The sequence below is a fragment of the Macadamia integrifolia genome, chromosome 13 (genome assembly GCF_013358625.1).
Source record: "Macadamia integrifolia cultivar HAES 741 chromosome 13, SCU_Mint_v3, whole genome shotgun sequence".
NCBI classification, from domain to species: Eukaryota; Viridiplantae; Streptophyta; class Magnoliopsida; order Proteales; family Proteaceae; genus Macadamia; species Macadamia integrifolia.
The window spans coordinates 1,914,099-1,932,223 of NC_056569.1; the positions used below are offsets into that span (position 1 = coordinate 1,914,099).

General features: G+C 37.8%; 1 protein-coding gene across 1 annotated transcript; it reads left to right on the forward strand.

The window, feature by feature from the left end:
* The first annotated feature begins 400 nt into the window (after positions 1 to 400).
* On the forward strand, positions 401 to 14,574 carry LOC122059810 (ADP-ribosylation factor GTPase-activating protein AGD7-like). The gene is made up of 3 exons (XM_042622846.1): positions 401 to 1,530; positions 3,064 to 3,141; positions 13,821 to 14,574. Exons 1-3 carry the CDS (start codon positions 730 to 732, stop codon positions 14,325 to 14,327), a joined length of 1,386 nt encoding a protein of 461 aa, XP_042478780.1. The 5' UTR covers positions 401 to 729; the 3' UTR covers positions 14,328 to 14,574.
* The last annotated feature ends 3,551 nt before the right edge of the window (positions 14,575 to 18,125 follow it).

The following is an 18,125-nucleotide window of genomic DNA, read 5'->3' on the forward strand; positions in this document are numbered from 1 at the left end:
AAGGAAAAGAAAGGTCTTTGATCGTGTGGCCGCCGGGAGGCCAATGAGAGTTAGGACCTGGGCATAAAGATTGAGTGAATACTTTTAAGTTTTGCAGAGGTGAAAATGTAATTTTATCAACTTTTTGTCTGGGAGGAAGGCTTTTTTTTTTCTAAGTCTGGGAGGAAGGCCACGCGACCAGCGACCGTACTCCACCGACCAGCGGAGACGCATAGTCAACTTCAAGAATGAATCCCGTTAATCCCGTAAAGATGTAAATCCTTATTTACCAAAGTACCACAAACTTATGATTTTAATCCTCTATGATATCAAATCAATCCCCACGAAAGAAAATGTCACCGGGGGCATATTAGGATTTTCAACCAATATACTATTATCCGAACAAAAAAAGCGCCATTTCCATTGATATGGGAGGGGGAGAAAGAGAGAGAGAGGAGGATTCCACTTCCCTTCCATTACCACGCGCTTCTTTCTCCGAAGGTCTTCAAAGTGCAGATCGCTCCCAATCTCCGCTCGAGAATGGATCGCTTTCTCTTTCTCCTTTAGAGAGATTGAGACCTTGATAAACAGAGAAACAAAGAAGGGAAGGGTTTCCCCATTTATTTATCTGTAATGCCCTTTCTGTATATACCCTAGTTTGCACATTAGATTTTTGATTCATCGATCGATCGATCGATCCTATATTTGTAGTTCTTCGAATCCGATCCAGATCGATTGGATCGGACATCAATGGCCGCTTCTCGACGTCTCCGAGATATGCAAGCCCAGTCAGGCAATAAGATCTGCGTCGATTGCTCTCAGAAGAACCCTCAGTGGGCTTCGGTATCGTATGGCATCTTCATGTGTCTTGAATGTTCCGGTAAGCATCGCGGCCTCGGCGTTCACATCAGCTTCGTCAGATCGGTGACCATGGATTCCTGGTCCGAGATCCAGCTGAAGAAGATGGAGGCTGGTGGCAATGAGAAACTTAATTCGTTTCTCGCCCAATACGAGATTCCTAAGGAGACAGATATCGTTGCTAAGTACAACACACAGGCTGCCAGTATCTACCGAGACAGAATTCAGGCTCTCGCCGAAGGTCGCACGTGGCGGGATCCCCCGGTGGTTAAAGAAGCGTTGGGTATCGGGAAGAAGATGCCACCGTTGGCGCAGAGTGGTGGTGTCGGAGGCAGGAATGCTAATTCTGGCAGCAATGGAGGTTGGGATAGTTGGGACAATGATGAAGGGTTTAGATCCTCGGATATGAGGCGGAATCAAACCGTTGGGGATTTTAGAGGTGGGGGTGGTGGTGGAATGCCTGCGAGATCGAGGTCGTCGCAGGATATTTACACAAAGTCGCAGTTGGAGGCGTCTGCTGCGAACAAAGAAAGCTTTTTCGATAGAAAGAAGGCGGAGAACGAATCTCGTCCTGAAGGGATCCCACCTTCTCAAGGGGGGAAGTACGTAGGTTTTGGATCGACGCCTCCACCAAGTAACCGGAGTAATTCAGAAGGGGATGTTCTCAAAGACACGGTATCTGTTGTTTCTCAGGTAAGATCCTCTTCCTCGTCTGCCGTTAAATAAGTTCTTTTATTTTTTATTTGTTATTTTGGATTTGGGTCCTTGAATGCTTTTAAAAATGAAATTGTCTGCTTTTGAGCGAGCGGCTGTCCGGGCAAAGTTGTTTCTGGCTGTTGATTGATAGCTTTAGGAGGAAGTTGAAAATAAAATTGTTACGGATGTATCACGGCAACAACGATTCCATATATTTTATATTTCAAGTCTGTGAGCGACGCTCATCCTCTCTGAATGTCAAATACCAGTGTGAGACTTTTCATGTATTGCTAAGTAAAACAAAACTTTCTATAGGACATGATAGGATGAAATTGTAGTGGATGAATTAGACACCGATTAGAGTTCTGGTAATCAGAATGGAGGATAATTGACGTCGTCTTTCTTGCGGTTGGGTACCAGTGTTCATAAATGCAGCTAGACTTGCTATTTGATGTAGAGAAGGAACCATGGATAAGAGTTGATTGTGGTTGAGTTCCCGTGGATTCCTTGCGTAGATTTGAAGATACAGCTGTGGTGGAAAGCTAAGTTATCTGGGGGCATCTGGGTGTTGATCTTGTTTATTTTGGTTCCTCTTATTTGGGTCCAGCATGATATTTTTGCTTTTGGGGCTTAACATTCTAGTTTGTAATATGACTTGAGACTAGTAAAATTTAGTTGTGCTTTTGACTGTTAGTTGCTAGACACAAATCCTCTCTCTCTCGTGACATGAAGTTATACTTCAATAGAGTATGCCATTAGAATCTGTCCTGGTAAAAAAGGGAAAAATAAATTGCCAACATTATGAAAATAAAAGTTAGGATGAATTAAACTGGGTAAGGGTTCTTAGCATGAATTAAATCTGATCAGGGTTCTGACAAATCTCTTGTATTTGGTGGACATTAACATGGAAGTTTTGCAGTGAATATGAAACTCTGATTGTTTTCCAATGGGCTGGTGCATTTATGAATAAATGAGAGCTAATGGCCTATTTATTATTTGGCTTAGTTGAGTGTTTTCTTATATTTGATGAATTCATTGTGCAAGTGTATCACATTTAGCAAATTAAACTCCTTGATCTCTGGTATCAAGTTGTAAAAATGAGAGAATGAAGTAATCGATGTCCATTTGTCAGTTGTTGTGCAATAATTCTTTTTGACTTGAAAAAATTGGAGAGAGATGTGAGGAAAACTAAGAACCAAACATCCAACATTCCCGCTGTTACATATGTTGAGCTTCCTCATTCATTCGCTGTAGGTTCTGTTAGGATGAAACGAAATAGGCACTTAATGTGCTTGTTAAAGATTGTTATTTATGCTTGAGTTTGTTGATTTGTTAATTAATACTACATTGCTCTTTGTTTTCAGGAATGGGTTTGATACTTGCAGGAACTGCAGTGTTTGTCATAGATGATTATTTTTCTATTTCCTTCTGCATGTTTACTGCTTTGGTACATTGGCTTTAGTCCACTAGGATTTGTTTGCTTTGATTACTATTTTTTTGTATTTTATTTCTTGTCAATTTTTGTCCTAGGGTTTTGGTAGGCTATCCCTGGTTGCCGCATCTGCTGCTAATGTGGTTCAAGCTGGCACAAAAGAGCTCACTTCAAAGGTATTTGACTTACTTTATAATTTCATTTTTTGTTGTCACTTTGGTAGTACTTCATATTATTTGTCTCAAGAATCACTGCATTCTTAAATGCCTTCTAATAATGTAGTCTGTAACTATACCGGAAATAACAATTGATGCCTCTAAAATTGCATTACATCTATCATAGGTTATGACAGTAGTACTTATTCAGGTATCATAGGGTTCAGCCACCTTTTCTTTTGATGGGTGAGGATCTGGTCTTTAGTTTTGTACAGTGATAGGGTAATTGGTGGGAATCGATTCCAGCTTTAAGGCTCTTCAAATTTGGTATAGAACAATGATTTTCAAAGCCAGATCCTCATTTGGCATTTCATTGTTAGTGTGGGGTCCATGTGGGATGTCTTTCTAAGCTGTGGGTGATGGTGATCCCGAGGTTCGTAAACTCTAAACCAGGTCGCTGCACGGCCCTCGCTGCAGAAAAAAATCCAATTACAAAGGGGCACTGGCAGATTTTGAAATTCAAGACCATAAGAGAGGAGACATGGAATAATGGACTCAATTGGAATTAAATGATTGGATGTGGGGTAATTTTGGAATTATAAATAAGAAGTGAAGGAGGGGAATTAAATTAGAAACTAATGGGTATATACATCAATTGGGAAATAAGGAGTTCAGATAAGTCGATGGGGGGAGTTGTCTTCAACCCCTCGACACAACACAACCAGCGACAATGGAATTCCCTATCATTGATCCAGTCTCACAATCAAGACTTCAAATCCCAAGAGGAATTGAAAAACAGGTTCGTACTTCCAAACCCCATCAACCCAAGCCATAAGAACTCTAACCGACAATCATTAAATTAAACCAGTTTCTAAAGTTTGGAAAGAACGATAGTTTCAGGTCCCGATGGGATTTCAGTTGAAATACTCTCAGCCCAAATGGTCCGGACTTCCAGTTGCCCAAAATCTATGGCTAGCTTCGTCTAGGATAAGGAATCTGATGTAGATCGTCCCAGTTTTGGGATCACCTATTGAAGAAGGAAGAAGAGGGGTCAGACCAAGGTTCTGGCCGGCCAGCACTAGCTCCATTCAAACCAGGCCAGATTTGGGCTCAGATTTCTCTCCAATCGATCTAACATTTTTTCAGCTTTGTTGGGTTATTTTTGGAAGTCTCAAGTATAGTCTTATTAGGAGTTACTTCAATTTGTGTTATTTTAGGAAGGTTGGTAAGACAAATGTTATTTGGTTTTGTGTCATAGTTATATTAGGAAACTAGCTTGTTTTTACTTTCCTACTTTGTCAAGCCTTTACTTGTTGTGATTGGCAAAGTCACAGCCTATATATATGGCTGGTGGTTGCATTTGATTTCTAAGTTTGAATAAAGTTATTATTGCTGTCTGCAAAATATTCCCTGAAAAAGGTTGATCAGCAGCTGTGAGAGCTGAGGGTGAGAGGCCCAAGGACTGAGATAGTCCAATATCCCACCCTCAACTCCCATTCGATCCATTATTCCCTTCCCATCTCCTTCCCTTTCATTCCAACACTACCATTCCTTGACCAGAGATCACTTTCAGTCCAAGAAACTAGTTCGATTACTGCAGAGAAGGGTTTTCCTGAAGAAGATTTTGAAGACTCATATCTCCCAAGTCTGAGACCTGATCTGCAAGCCCTTTTGGGGTTTTGTTTGTCACCCTAAGAGAGATACTCGAGCAGCATTAGGGCTCCAGCAGAGGTCTGGTCCATCTTCTACAGTGTTCTTTCCAAGTTTCCTAATTTAAGATCCTGAAATCAAGAACTGCTAGAACTCTCAAACCAGCCAGCAGTTTTCCAAGATCTTTGGGGGTTTTCTTCAGCATCACAGGGCCTCCACTCGGTCCATATTTGACCCCTATCTGAGCCCTCCATCTCCAACAGCAGGCTCTGCCCTAGCTTCTGCCTGTTTTGGGTTTGGTTTTCAGATTTCTTTGTTATTGTGCTTAGTTTAATTGGAGCTTTGGGGAAAATTTTGGGGGTTATTGATCTCTCAATACCCTTACATTAGAGTCCCAAACCCACAGTTTGGGGAAAAAACTGGAAGGAAAGAGAGAAATTGAGTCTCCCTAAATCTGTACCTAGTTATGCTGGAATATAGTCTGTGGAAGTTCAGAAACTCAAAAGAATTAAAGAAATAAAACAAATCACAGGGAAAGGGGGTAAAGTGGGAAGAGAAAAGAGAGAGAAAGGGGAGGGAGATCGTACAAGCAGCCAGGCGTCAACCAATAACAACTGAATTCATTCTACTCCCACGATGGGATTTAAAGCATATATAACTATATAAGATGAATCAGGTCCAATTGGGTTTTTGGGTTCAGTAGGATATTTAGTTATTTGTCCATTAGGGTTTTTATTAGTTGGGTTTATCTTGTAACTTTCTGTTTTAGCTTTCTTGCATATTGGTTGTCCTTGTTGGCAATCTTGACCACGCGTCAATGATGAGGTGCAACCTTGGCCATGTGTCAATGATGAGGTAGTCAGAGGTGATATCGTGGTTGCGTATGATCACTAAGTTATCTTGATAGTGCTCAGAGACTTGTCACATATTGCATGTGTGAAAGTGGAAGTAGTGTGTGAAGGTCTCTTCATTAAAAGGGAAGAAATCGTTATTTTATACAATGGCAACACATTTGAGGGTATTTTTGAAAATCTAGATGAAAGATTTTAAAAAGAAGACATATGCATGTAAGTTGTAGATCCTTGAGCAATGAGTATATCACAATTGGAATCACACCGATCAGATATTGGAGTAAAAAGGTACGACATGTTCTTCAGGCCAACGTGTAAGCTGAAAAAGGCAATGTCTTACACTTTAATTAGGTTCAATCCCATTTTTGAGATTTATGCATTACATCTGGGTTGAAGGTATAAACATGAGAAATGTAATTCTTTGAGTCCTCTATTCGTAGGAAAAATAATCGGGTCAATTGGAATTCGGACGAGAGACATATGATCATTTTCGTATGATCGTTATGAAATAGAGCCAACCCAATTTCTCATGATGGGTTCAGTTCATATGACTTTGAGATATTTTGAAGAAGAATTAGAGGAATGATATTTCTACAAAAGTTGTAGATATTTGAGTCTACTTTCAAAATCAACAAGAATTGGTTCGTTTGAAGTTATATATAAAAAGTTATGACTCCCGCACTGAGGTAAGGTCAATCTATCAGAGTAGTTTCCTGTATGTACTGGGTGGTTAAACCTACATGATTTTGGGGCTTTTGTTGGGCCTTCTTAAGTGGATTTTGGGGATTTCTTTCATATTTTCTTGAAGAAAAAAAAGAAGAAAAACCCTAGAAGAGAAGAGAGAAGAGAGAAGAGAAGAAGAAGCCAAGTGTTGTGTGTTATCATGCCTAAATCTTGAGAAAAACCTTTGTTTGAAGATTTTTGTGTATTGAATGCTTTAATACCATCACCACCAAGCTCAACATTAAGGTTGAAGAGGGGTATTGGAGTTCATTAAAGACAAAGAAGCTTCTTGGATGTGATAGAAGAAGAAGAAGAAGGAAAAGGCAAAAAAGAAGGACCACCATCTTCAACTCTTGAAGGTTTCAAGATTGTTCATCAAGTTCATCCGTGTGTGATAGAAGAAGAGGAAGGAGAAGACAAAGACGATAACAAACCATCTTCTTCTCTTGAAGGTTCAAGATTAGCCATCAAAGAGAGAGTTGAAGATTTCAGGGTATCTGGGATTCTCAGAGAAGCTCTCCACCCCTTGCTAGTCAAGGGAGGTAATCTCTACTCACTAAGTCCTATTTTGTATGACCTAGGTTGTTAAAGTTGCATAATCTAAGGTATTGATTGTAAGGAAGAGACTTATACTCACATTTATTATCATATACAGTGTAAAAGGGGTGGAACCCTAGTCTGAGTGCTATCTCAGGTTGAAGCAGGTGTCATAGCACCTGGACTGTTGTAACAGCCACAAACTAGTTGAGTATTGAGCAAAATACAAAACCTAGAATGGGTATTGCTCTGTGGAGTAGGCAGTGAGCCAAACCACATATATCTTGTGTTATTTGTGTATGCTTGTATATTGGAGTGCGTGGACTGTGAATGCGTGCAAGATGAGTATGTTTGTCTAGTAGACATGGCCACTGAGTGGTGCAAGGTGGACAAACATATGATTGTGTGTGTTGAACAGAATACATGGTAGCTTCAAACAGACATCTTCAGGAAAGATTTTATAGACATTGTTCACCCCCTCTCAGTGTCAACTTGGGATTCACAAGCTTTAATAGGCTAAGTATTTAAAGAGTTTTGAGTCCAAGTTCTAATTCAGTTTTAAAGTCCCAAGTTAGAGTCCCATTTTAGTTATAGTTCAGGATTAGGATTATTTGGGTTCTATCTTTAAATACTCTTGTAATCATTGTTCTATTTTCAGATATGATGAATGAACGTTTGACCGGTTTATGGTACCGGATTGGTATGATAGTCGTAAGGTCATGTGACCTTTTCTCTTGCTGTTCCTTTGTTCAGATGTTAGACTGGAAGTGGAAAAAAAAGGGAATTAGGTTTCTCTTAGAGCTTCACTCTCAGTCTCAAGTCATTGGGGTTTTATTCAATTCTTTTGAGTAATCCAGCCTGCAGATTTGCAACCCCGACACCTGTTGGATTAGGATTTGTGAACTGAAATCAGCATCTTTTCTCCTTCTACCACCAGTGTCTGTTATGGAATAGTTTACTCCTCGCCTCTATTATCTGTTGGGATTACTAGTGAGTGTAATCAAGAAGACTATGAGTTGCGATTCCTCCCTTGGAGTTTCACATTGATCCATGGTGGTTTGATCGAAATTTTTTTTCCCACAATATTGATGCTGTTTTCCTGTCTCTGGTTGATGAAGTCTCGAGGAAGAAGACGATACCCCTTTTCCTTTATTTCAGATTTCCCTATCTATCAACCATTTTCCCCCTTACTTTCCACAAGTACCCTTATTTTCTATTTTGTTCCAAGATTACCCTTTTTAAACAACTTTATTATTATCCAATGAATTGCAACTTTCCTTTAGTAGAGTGCCTTCACTAATTCACAAAATTGCCACTCACTTGACTACTTGAGTTGTGTATTATCCGGGTGGGCCCATAAGCGATCCTATCTGGGTTTTGGAGCCCTATGACCTCATCTGAATTTTTAGTTGTTTGAATACATATGAAAAAAATATATATACACACATATTTTTAATTTATGTGTATGCTTACGAATTTTTTTTTTTGAATTTTCGACACTAGAAGCAATAATGCTTGTAAATTGGAGCTCAACTAAGGACCATGCATCTATGCAAGTGGGCAAGTTGCAGGATCTTTTCAAGAGGAACTCATTGGATCTGGCCCAGTGGGCCACTAGGCCACCATACGCACTTATCGGTCTATCAAGAACTACGACTTGCCTAAGAGCTGCAACTACACTTGAATTGGAATGTGCCATCAAGTACTCATAAAAACTGGACATATAATTTAGAAGAAAAAGCTCGACAAAAAATTATGATGTGTAACCAAACTTAGGGTTTACCGGTTTAGACTAATATAGACCTAAGGCCATCAATGAATGCATACGACATATTGTTAGGAAATAATCTTACATTGACCTAGTAGAATGACTTCATAATTGGGCCTATTAACCTAATTACTCTAACTTTTTGGTTTGAATAACTCAATATGTTACAAGAGTGGAGCACTAAGTCCAACAAAGATGGTTTCCTTTGAAATTGTTGAAACTCTAAAAACTAGAAAAGGCCCAAAGAGTAAAACCTTCATTGGAGAAGGCATTTTTGTGGCATGATTTAAAGAGCCAAGAGAGCAATTGATTCCTAATCCAACACATCAAAACTTCTATCCCAAATTCTCTTCCTTTGTTCCCACCACTGCCTGTTTACAATTACAAGATCCCTCGGTCTCTAGTTGGAGGTTTGTCGAGCTTTCTCTTTCTAAATTATTTATCCAATATTTTATGAGCACTTGATGACATATTCCAATTGAGGTGTAGTTGGAATAAAACATTTTTAGGCAAGCTGTAGTGCTTGATGGACCCATTAGTACAACCTGTTGGTATAAATTGTTGTTTCCATTACTTAACATCTTGAATTTTTAGGATAAGTGGTTGTGACATGGTATCAGAACAAGACGTCGAGTTTTCGATCCTTGGGAAGTGCAATGGGGTTCCCCGACACTTTCTCCCCTCGGAGACAAGTGCAGGCCGTTGTGTTCAAGCTTGCACATGCGAGAGGGTATTGATATACATTGTTGTTGCCCTTACTTGACAGCTTGAGCTTTTAGGATAAGGATAAGCGGTTGTAACATTTCCAGTGTGCCAAATCCAGGGATTTAAAAATCAGTCTTGCCGATCCGATCCAGACCCAATTCTGGTCGATCCAGTTCGGGCCATTTTCATATGAAAACTAGGGTTATGGTGTTTTTAGGCCAATTACTACTAAAGCTGGGCGGATTCCCGATCAGAATCAGCTGGGATCAATCTGGACCCCGATTTTGAGCTTTTAGAAACTGATCTCTTGGACTCACCGTAGGTAATAATAATATTAAGAGGAGAGACTTGACTTCTAAGATATAGTTTTTGGTGGAATATTACCATTGTTGCTTGGCACTGTCCCTCAAATATGATACTTTTCTAAAAAGACATTAACAGAATCTTTTAGTATTGTAGAGTTTGAATTTATCCTTCAATAATCTTGAAGGGGGGGTAATAACAAAAGGAATTCTTGGACATGCAAGTGGAATTTTAATGAAGGAAAATGATAAGAATTTGCGGGGGAATTTCAGAGTTACAATTGCGTGCATGCATGGACAAACCTTGGATCTACAAAACGAGAAAAGTCCCATGCTTTTACAATAGTTTTGGCAATAATGATTCTGATCTTTGGTTTTCTTTCGATATCTTCCATTCTTACCCTATTGTATAAGAATAAAAAAGTAAACCTCTATCCACACCATTAATTGGTGATTTGTTCTTAAAGATTTCTTATGCAGAGCTCCTCCAAGGTACTAGAGGATTTTCTTTAGCTGGTACTGGAGGATTTTCTTTAGCTAATTTCATAGGTTCTGGTAATTTTGTTTTTGTTTACAACGGATAATTGACCCAAATGGAACAATTGTCACAGTCAAGGTACTTACTCAAAGCTTTAAAATCCAAGAGCTTTATGGCTGAATGCAAAGCATTAAGAAACATTTGGCATTGAAATCTTGCAAGGTTTTACCTTGTTCAAGTCTTGATTCAGAATGCAAAGATTTCAAAGCCCTTGTTTATGACTTCATGCCCAAATCCCAATGGGAGATGGAGGCACGTAATCATTCAAGGAATTTAAACCTTCTTCAAAGATTAAACATCGCAATTGATGTGGCTTCTGCATTGGATTACTTTCATTGCCATTGTTATGTGCCAATTGTTCGATGGGACTTGAAGCTAAGCAATATTCTATCAAGTGTTATCGACCAGTACCAGTTAATACAACCTACTATGGGATGATACAGTTTGATACATACCCTTGTTTATAGAGACAGCAATTTGAAAGACTAAGGGTTATGGGTTTCTAATCTACCTAAACCAGAATTTCAGTCAAAGTACGAAACCAGAGTTCAGGAGAATTTCAAAATCAGGAAACTCAGAAGCTCAGATCTGGCTATCAAGCTGATTTTACTCATTGATGAAGGAGAATATGATGTTAAAATCTTGGACTATTCCAATTTATATGTTAAGCCCAAGTTGACACTGAGAAGGGGTTGAACAATGTCTATAAAATCCTTCCTAGAGGTGTCTTTTTTAAAACTACCCTGTATTCTGTTCAACAAACAATCATATGTTTGTCCACCTTGCACCACTTAGTGGCCAGGTCTACCAGACAGACGTACCCGTCTTGCACGCATTCATAATCCACACACTCCAATATACAAGCATACACAAATGGCATAAGATATACTCACTACCTACTCCACGGAGCAATATTTTTTCTGGGTTTTATATTTTTCTCAATTCTCAAGTAGCTTGTGACTGTTACAACAGTCCAGGTGCTTTGACGCTTGCTTCAACCTAAGATGGTACTCAGGATATGCTCTCACCCCCCCTTTACAATGTATATGATAAATATGAGTACAAGTCCCTCCCCTTTCAATCAATACCTTAGTTTGTGCAAATTTAATAATCTAGGTCATACAAAATAGGACTTGGTGAGCAGATATTACCTCCTTTGACTAGCAAGGTTGGAGAGCTTATCTGAGATTCCCAGATACACTGGAATCTTCAACTTTCCCTCTTTGATGGTTAATCTTGAACTTTCAAGAGAAGAAGTTTGTCTTCTCCTTCTCCTTCTTCTATCACACATAAGGAGCTTCTTGGTCTTTAATGAACTTGATGGAGAATCTTGAACCTTTAAGAGTTGAAGATGGTGGTCCCTCTTCTTTGCCGCCTTCTTTTTGTATTACACACAAGAAACTTATTTGTCTTTAATGAACTCCAAATCCCCTCTCCGACCTTTAATGTGGTCTTTAATGATTTATCAAGCTTGGTGGTGATGGTACTCAAGCATTCAATACACAGAAATCTTCAAACAAAGTGTTTTCTCAAAATTTGGGCATGAGAGCACACAAACACTTGGCTTATTCTTCTCTTTTCTCCTCTTTTCTTTTCTAGGGTTGTTTTTTTTTGTTCTTTGAGAAGTTATGAATGAAATCCCTAAAATCCACTTAAGAAGATCCAACGAAAGCCTAAGATCGTGTAGGTTTAAACACCTGGTTCAGACTGGAATCTACTTTGGCAGATTGACCTTACCTTAGTGCGGTAGTCATAACTTTTTATATATAACTCCAAATGAATCAATTCTTGTTGCTTCTGAAATTAAACTCAAATATCTACAACTTTTGTAGAAATATCATTCCTCGAATTCTTCTTCAAAATAGCTCAATTCAACTCAAAGTCATGTGAACTGAACCCGTCATGAGAAACTTAGTTGGCTCTGTTTCAGAGTAGTCATACGAAAAATGATCATCTCTCTCGTCCGAATTCTAATTGATCCGATTCTTTTTCTTACGAATAGAGGACTTAAAGAACTACATTTCTCATGTTTATACCTTCAACCCAGATGTAATGTATAGATCTCAAAAATGGGATTGAACCCAACTAATGTGTAAGACATTACCTTTTTTAGCTTACACGTTGGCGTGAATAACTTGTCATAACTTTTTACTCCGATATCCGATTGACGTGATTCCAATTCCGATAGATTCAAAGTTCAAGGATCTACTACTTAGACATATGTCTCTTTCTAAATCTTTCATCTAGATATCCAAAAATTCCCTCAAAACGTGTTGTCATTGTATAAAACAATGATTTCTTCATACATTACTTCCACTTTCAGACATGCAATGTGTGACACGTCTTTGAGCCCTATCAATATAACTGAGTATCATACACAGCCACAACATCACCTTTGATCAAGTCATCATTGACATGTGGCCAAGGTTGCCAACAAGGACAACCAATATGCAACATTATATATTCCAAGTTGCTGAGGAATCCAACTTGAGGTAAGAATGCTAAGAAATGAATTTGTCTTGTTCAGTTTTGTTATTTTATATCATGGGTGCTTGGATGTAATTTTTATTTTCCTATTTTATATCCTAACCTTATTTAGTGGTAACAGTGGTACTCACTCAGTTATTCGAGTTTTGAGTTAGCATAAGGGTAAATTGGGTATTTCAATGTGTCAAGTCAATTTAAATGGGTTCTCAAAGTTCTTATATGTAGGGTTGTAATCCAAACATGGAAAATAGTTTTTAGATTTGAATTAAGTTTTTGGATTGAAGAACCGATGAGTAGATCATGTGATGATCTAGGTTTTGCCTAGATAATCTATTTTTCTTCCTCCATCTCTTGTTCTCTTCTCTCATTATTGTTTCTGCCTTCCATTTCCATTTCCATTTCCATTTCCCTTACCTGTTTCTCATGTTCTCATGAAGATGAGTAACAGTGGCAGATCTTCCACGGTCCATTCAGGCCAAGCAGGAGTTGTTTGCCTTGGTGTTCTGAACATTCAGTTTTAAACTTGCATTTCATTTGTTTTCCAGGTTTCTGGAAAATGTATTGATTTTGTCCAACTTAGCCCACGTAACACCTCCACATACTTTCTTCCAATATTTTGTGCCTCTCAGTCCTTGAGATGAGGATCTTTAAACTGACACAGCACATCAGCCGGAATGGTAAATTAGACTATAGACATTCATAAAAGAACTGATAATGTCTATGGGCTGTACCATGTTGGTCTTGCAATAGTAGTTTAGGTATCTCAGTTCAATTTTAGATACCTATTGGATATTGTGGAGATTGGAGGCTTGGTCTCTATTTTCTCAAGTTACCCGATGTCAAGGAGGCCTTGAATGCTATCATTTCAAGTTTTGTCTTGTCCTGAGATCATTATATGCTTTCTATGGCGTGAACATTTTATGTTTGATATTTTGTGTACTTATTTGGTCGCAAAATATATCATGATGAAAAAAATTCCTAAGTTGTATTGTGAACAGAGGTAGTGTTGAGAACTTGAGATCCATGATTTTTTCTTTGCATCAATGATTATATGTACTTTTGAAGATTTTGTTAACCTTTTTTTCAATGATCAACTATCCTATGAATTATTTTATATATGAACTACACCTTTTTTACAGGTGAGAGAAGGTGGTTATGATTCTAAGGTGAATGAGACTGTTAATGTAGTGACGACAAAAACAACCGAGTTAGGGCAGAAGACTTGGGGGATCATGAAAGGGGTTATGGCACTGGCTTCCCAAAAGGTTGAGGAATTCACAAAAGAAGGCACGAGCCAGGGGGCTGATAATTGGCAACGGAATGAGAGTGATAGAAATGGGTACTATCAGGATTTCGGGCATCAGAACAAGGGGTGGAACTCTTCTGAAGGTGGTGGGCACTCTTCATCTGGTAGGCAGGTCAGTTCTGTCAGTTCTACCTCTTGGGATGACTGGGATAGTAAAGACAATCAAAAGGAGGAATATGGGAAGGGTACAGCATCCCAGAATGGGGATAGCTGGGCAGGGTGGGATGATCCTAAAGATGATGGTTATGAAAATTTCTACCATAGTTCATCCAATAATAAGAGCAGTGTTGGCCACAATGGAAAATCTGATGCAAAGTGGACAGAGGGTGGCTTCCTGTAAGTCTTGTTATAGCAGTTGTGTTTTACATTTTTTTTCGCTGGGGGGGAGAAGGGGTGGGGAGAAGTAAAGGTTTGTGTGTTTAATTTAGTTAAAACAGATTTTCACATTGGGATCATTCCCAATAAAAATGTCTACCATTTGCTGCCTGGAAAATTTCAAGGTTTTGCTAAGACTACTTCCAGATACTTGTTTCAATGTTTGATGATTTGATCCAAAACCTAAGCAAATGTATGTGCCTGTTCTTTCTCCTCTTTGACCTTTTCTCGGATCACTGTTCCTCATGAAAAATGGCAAAAAAACTCATTTGTGGCATTGCCATCTGTACGACTTCCCAAAACTATGGAGGGCCCTTGGGTTCTAGTGTTGTCTTGCACCCAAGGTTTAAAAGAGTGGAATCGAGATCGGGGTGGATTGGTAGAATGGTAGGGATCTGTCTGAATTGGCTAAATATATCCTAACCTTAGAAATGGCATGTGTAGTTGCTGATATAAATTTGCAGATTTCGATTCTTGAATCCCTGCTTGTACCAAGGTGAGTAGGTTGTGAAATCACCACAGTAACATGTTTGGCTGCTTCCATCACTTGTGAGTTAATGTTACTATCAGTGATATTTTGTTGGGTATGGGCATATCATCCTAACTGAACAAACATTAGAATCCTGTTCATTGTGGAGATGGAGAACAAACCCTTGAGAATATTTGGCCACAATGAGCTGAATGGCCTCTTTCAGGTTCATGGTTGGACATTGGGTACCTGGATCTCTCACATAGTAGGCTAATGACCCCAAGGTACCCTGCTAATATGTCAAATTTTAGACTAATTAGTTTTGCTAAGTTGCAAAACAAGGATTCTGCCAAGCTCATAGCATTCAAAGAATGCAGCAACCGAAGCCCATGTGTGCAGTGGACCGCCGGTCAAAAGTAGGCCAGTCAATATTCGTGATCCTACCGTTGCTGCATCAGATTGAAAGGTCAAAATTCTGGGACTACCATGAAGGTGCACAGGATTATAGTTGAGAAGTACATGGGCATAGACGTAAAGGAAATGATATTAGATTGTAGGACAAATGATTAAATTTGAGGTTAAATTTTAAATTTGACTCGTCCTGTTCTGGCCATTCCCTAGATATAACGAAACATTAAAATTAAAGAAAATTTTATCCTGAACAGTTGTGGGGATTTTATTTGTTCTTTCATTTTTTCTAAGAGAGAGAATATCATTAAGGAGAATTAGAGTGTTAGAAAGCAAAATGTTTCCTTGCATATACATATCGACCTAGTTTCTCATTGCCCATGGTGAAAAGAAAATCTCTGCATCCACTTTTGACCCTTTGATTGGATTAGAGAAGGGTATTTCACATCATGAAACAAATTGCGGGATACAAGTTAATGATAGAGTCCAATCGCGACATCATCGGGGAAATTTAGTCAATATTCCTCTGTAATAATCTAAGGGATGTAGACATGCAATTATGATTTTCAATTTTTAATTACCATACCTTTTGAGTTAAGTTACACTATTATTATCAACATTCCTCTACAACAATAGGGTCTCAGTGTATTCTGGAGAAACCTTGGACTTCTTAAGGCTCCGTTTGAATACAAGGGACATTAAAGAGAAGGAAAGTTATTAATCCAAGAAAAAAAAAAAAAAAGAAAAAAAGAGAAAGAAAGAAAGAAAGAAAGAAAGAGGGGGAAAGTAAATCCAAAAGAGAAAATTTCATTACCTATCATGATTGTTTGATACTTTGATCTACTTAAATTTCTTACTGTATTTAGTATTGTAATCTTTTTAGATGTAGTTCCCTTTTTATTTTATGATGTAAAGTAAAATGAAATTAATAACTAAATATAAACACCCCTATGTGAGTGGCTCAAGGTGTGCCTAGTGGGAGTCAAATTTAGGACGTCCAAGTTTACGACTCATACCAAGTTTGTTGCTCACCAACTGTGCTACCCCTTGGATTACATATAAAGTCTTGTTATTATTACATGACACTTGTTAATCTATGTTATCATATGATAATCAGTTCATTACACTAGAAGATGCAATATAAGATATCGGGAAATTCTTTAGTGGACTTCACAGTGGTTTTAAATTAATAATGGAGCACACATTCATAACCAGCCACTTAGAAAGTGAAAGAAGGATGCCTTTTCCTTCGTTTTATGTTTATTTTATTTTAAGGAGAAGGATCATATCTATACGTTAGCCTTGTATATTAGCATCATATATGTTAGAGATGAAAGTTAGATATAAAATGCCTCTTTTAATGGGTATCACAGAGTACAACATAGGGTTCACGATATTGATGATGAGAGAAGAGAGAGATTATGTGAGAGGATGTATATTTGTACACCCGCGCCATTCTTTTTCTTTGTTTTTATTTTAAAATAGACTCCTCTTGTTCTCATCTTCTCCATTTTTCAAAGAGTGATTATTACCTTCTCTTCATCTTCATTGTGTTTTTATTGTGAGAATGAACCTTCTGCATTTGTTTTTTTATAGAACAACTAATACTATTTTAAAGGAAAGGGGTTTCAAGGTATTGGACTTGGCTTTACAGGTTTAAAGGTGGAATAGAGTGATCTTTGTACATGCAATTGTGATTAAATTTTTGAATGAAAAACCATATTACTTTTCGACATAGGTGCCAATATCTCTTGTGTGCAAGTTAGGTGGATCCAAACTTTATAAAAATAAAATGACCCTCTATTCATTGTAGGTGTGCTAATTTTGTGTCTAAACAAATTGTTAAAATAAAATTAAAAGAGAGATTTGTCATTAAACGGTCACTTTTTTAATTAAGTGTACTAAGTAACCCATTTTCTAATTTATTTAAAAATATATAAAAATATGTACTTATGTAAATAATATCACAATCACTTTTCTAAAAAAAATTTAAATCAAACCTTACAGACATTTTATAAAAAGTAACAAATAATAATGAATAACCACAACAAATGTGGGACTAATTAAGATAAAAATCGAATAAAACTTACAAAACTACTATCATAAGAACAAAAAAACAATATGATGTGTAGAAAGTTACAAGGACAACCAATGTGTTCAACAACCACGAGTTTGGATTTGTGCACGTAAATGACATTTGAATAAAAGTTTAATTTGGAGTCAAATCAACCTTCCTAATGTATCCAATGGGATCACTTTCTTTGTGTGTGCCCTTTTCCAAACCTGAATTATATTAACGTAAAAATAAATTAAAGTAATTATAATTTAAGTGCGGTGGATCACTGCTCAACTTAGCAAAACTTTTATGTTTTGCAACATTTACAGTTTTTTTTTTTTTGACATACTACCACGTGGCCATCCAGATGCAACTGAAATTTTGTGGGCAAGACCTTGAGGTCCTTTGTTCATGCGTTAATTTTCAATTCAAATGGAATTCGCCAAATGACAAAGTTGAAGCGTTCAGAAAGGGCTATGGAAGGTGCATTGCTAATATATGGATGAATGAAAAATACATAGGCGTATGGGTGGGCATACAAGGTGTGAGTATTTATTTGAGTTTGAATCTTAAATTTGATATCACTTGAGTCATGACCAATCCGAATCATTTTCTAGATACTCAATGATAAAAATTATCACATCACCCATCCACGCACAACTAGATGTAGAGCATGTAATGGTAGAGTAGAAAACCCTTTTGCCATAATTTGATACGAGTTTTTGTGGAAAAAAATTCCAGGTGAAATGACAGAGTTTTGCCATGAAGAGAGGAATGATATTATGTTTAATCTTACTATTTGATTTCAAAGATCCCTCAGATGATTTAGG